We start from the raw sequence: 3,459 nt of genomic DNA, 5'->3' as shown, positions 1-3,459 counted from the left end.
TTATTCTTTTCCCTCCTGAACTTTCAAAACTTGTGTTCTATATTTAATAATTTTCACGTGACCTCTTTGAAAGCCAATCCAGAGATTTCCCTCCGTATCCAAGGCAATGGACATCGGCTGTTCGTTATCTGTTGGGTCTTTATATAGAGTTTTCACATATCGACAATTTTTATCCAATAGTTGAACACTATTTGAGACAGTCTCCACCGTAACTATGTTATCTCCGGAATCAAAGACCATATCGTCAAATATCACGTGACTTTGAGGTTTCAGTTCACTTGGCACGGAGTAGCGTTCGTTAGATCGAAATAAAACATTCAAATTTTTGTCTAGGAAAACTATGTAATCATTTCCGGGTTTGTCATTGACAAAGTTGCACACAGCTACATTAAAATTGTTTTTACAAATTCGAACGCGCCCTGGCTTACAAAACAAACGTTTTTCATCAGGCCCAAATTCAAGCGTTTTCAATACCGTGCCGTCACGACTGTACATGCGTAGTTGTCTTTGGCTTTGTGGTTCAATTTTGTAATCCCATACATCCGCCAATGTAATCAAAAGATTATCGTCATGGGTGGGTTGAATTGCAACCGGATGCAGTGGTTCAGTTTTAAATTGCAAAGTCATGACCCCGTTGGCCTGGATACTGTATACACAACAATCGTCCATGTGGGTTAACAGAACTTCTCCTGATGCAAGAGTACAGAAGTCCCCTATCTTACCTCTTAGTTGAATCGACCTCTGTTTGTCGCCATCTTTATTGACGAGAATAAGTTTGTTACCGTCACAGAACATCCAAGCGTTTTCTCCAGATACACAAGACACTGTATCGATAAAATCCTGACAAACAGTAAAGCTGTGTAACTGTTTCGGGGTGTCGACTAACTTGTAAACACTGCGCAAGTATTTGGTTACCTCTTCCGGATGGCTAAGGGGGCGATCACCCTCAATATTTCCTGGCATAAGTGTACCAGATTCTTTAGTCGTTGACCCTTCTGCACCTGATTTTTCGCCGTCTTTTGTTGAGTGTCCCGATATTTCTTTGCCTTCTGAATCCTTTTTGTCCAGAGAATTATTTTCACTTGGATCGGTTCTGCTTTTTTTGTCATCAGTGTTACCACTCATTTCATCAGCATTTCCATTATCAAGGTCACTTCCGGTTGCAACACCATTTTGATCGTTATCTTTTGATTCTGCCTCTCCATCACCTGTATCTCCATCTTGTTTACCGTCGGGAACAAATACGACATCGCTTTTACCAGTTTTTTCCTTTTGTGCATTTTTGTCACTCGCGCTCAAATCATCATTTACATCACTTCCGGTCTCAATCTCTTCCTGCTTTTGTTGGAAAACGGCTTTACCTGTCGACACAAGGAACGTTTTGTAATCAGGTTTATTTTTCGATCTGGCACTATTCTCATCGCCAGTCACAGCTCCGTTAATCTGCTTGTCATCGCCTGTCGATGACAAATTATCCTTCTTACCAACTGATGATTTTCCAAGTCGTTTCGTCCCCTTAGAGAAATCCTCGCCGTCGTCGCGCCTCGGAAGACCCTGTAAACTTGTCGGTCGCACGGATTTCTTGCTTTGTGTAGATGATTCTGGTGTCACGTGATACATCCCAGTCCCTTTGTTGGTCATATAAGCTGTATTCTTACTTGTGACTGTGACTGAAAAATTCTGTTGCGATGTCATAGCTGTCTGTCGGGAGGATATCTGCCTGTTTCGAACGGAAGTACTATCTCTACTCGTCTTCGCAGACTCCCAACGTGCCCTCCTGTCCTCCTTAACAATCACTGAATTCGTCATCTTTTTAGCTGTCAGCTTCCTCTTTGCAGCAGCGGCAGCCATTTTTTCCTCTTTTTCCTCTTTCTGGCGCTGAAGCAGTGCATCGTGCTCCTTCTTCGCCTGCTCAAACTCGTCCATTTTTGCGCCAACGATTTTAATATTATCCAGAAAAGACATTTTGGTACGATTTGTCATGTAATCTGATAGTGATAAGACTGTACTATCATGAGATAGGAGACGGATTCATCCTTTTGAATAACGCCAAGTTAGAAGAGATATCTTCGTGAAACACATTTAGGAGCAGTAATTCACAAATGAAATGGTGTTTCGAACTGCATCATCATTTTCGTGATATTAAGAAATCAATTTTTTCCTGAAGATTGGTACCTGAAAGAAGGAAATATTTCCATTATGCAACCACTGAAAAGGGTATAAAAGACAAAAATGGTTACTGTATCGTTCAATATAAAATCATACAGCTGTTTCGTCCTTCTAGGACTTGTCAGTGATGCTGCATCATACAGCTGTTTCGTCCTTCTAGGTCCCGTCAGTGATGCTACATCGTATACCTGTTTCGTCCTTCTAGGACTCGTCAGTGATGCTGCATCATACAGTTGTTTCGTCCTTCTCGGACTCATCACTGATGCTACATCATACATCTGTTTCGTCCTTCTAGGACTTGTCAGTGATGCTGCATCATACATCTGTTTCGTCCTTCTAGGACTCGTCAGTGATGCTGCATCATAGAGTTGTTTCGTCCTTCTAGGACTCGTTAGTGATACTACATCAAACAGCTATTTCGTCCTTCTAGGACTCGTCAGTGATACTACATCATACAACTGTTTCGTCCTTCTAGGACTCGTCAGTGATGCTGCATCATAGAGTTGTTTCGTCCTTCTAGGACTCTTTAGTGATACTACATCATACAGATGTTTCGTCCTTCAAGGACTCGTCATTGATATTACATCATACAGCTGTTTCGTCCTTCTAGGACTTGTCAGTGATGCTGCATCATACAGCTGTTTCGTCCTTCTAGGAATGATCCTTGGGGCTTAAATCGATGAAACATAGGAGCCCATTGACCATGAGGAAATTTAATTGTAACAAATAGGGCAAGTGATAAATTACAAGCGTACATAGAATGAAATACGAGAGCAGATTTTATGGGGCGTACCAATCTTAAATATATGACCCTGTTTATGTAACGATCTTTCAGGAAAGAATAGACAAACGAAGCGAGGATTTAGTTTATCAAATGATCTATAACGCTAAAGCTTGAGTTTACGATCTTCACGAATCCGTTTATTTAGAAAACGCGTTATGTTTGAATCCAAAACGAACTGAATTGAAACAGGATGTGTGTATAGAGGTCATATGAAGAGAAATGATCGGAATGTTTCTGAGCCCCATGTATTTGTCTGTCAGCCTAATACTGTCGGATCAACCTACAGGTAACGTACTACTTTGGATTTGACTCACAGAAATTGTTGTTGTTTTGAATGTTCGATATTTGCAGTGTTTTATTAAAGATGTAAACCTTGTTTATATTTAACACGTATTCACTGTATCAAGACACTAAATCATGCGAAGCGAAACAAAAAAAACAAAGTACATTGTTTTTCTCTATAATTATTATTTAGTTTTTGGCGGGAAAACAATACACACTATGCA

At 40.4% G+C, this 3,459-nt stretch overlaps 1 protein-coding gene across 1 annotated transcript; it reads right to left on the bottom strand.

Moving 5' to 3' along the window:
* LOC132553352 (uncharacterized) lies at positions 1 to 1,965 on the bottom strand. The gene has a single exon (XM_060217586.1). The coding sequence runs from the start codon at positions 1,963 to 1,965 to the stop codon at positions 1 to 3; it is 1,965 nt and encodes a 654-aa protein (XP_060073569.1).
* Positions 1,966 to 3,459: the final 1,494 nt, after the last annotated feature.

The sequence above is a fragment of the Ylistrum balloti genome, unplaced genomic scaffold, assembly GCF_031769215.1.
Source record: "Ylistrum balloti isolate Yb309-2 unplaced genomic scaffold, AGI_CSIRO_Ybal_v1 Utg370320, whole genome shotgun sequence".
Classification (NCBI taxonomy): domain Eukaryota; kingdom Metazoa; phylum Mollusca; class Bivalvia; order Pectinida; family Pectinidae; genus Ylistrum; species Ylistrum balloti.
Note: the sequence above shows the minus strand (reverse complement) of the source record. Positions and strands in the feature narration are given on the sequence as shown.

Excerpts from the sequence above, each read along its gene's own strand:
- LOC132553352 (XM_060217586.1), bottom strand. The coding sequence starts at position 1,965 with ATGTCTTTTCTGGATAATATTAAAATCGTTGGCGCAAAAATGGACGAG.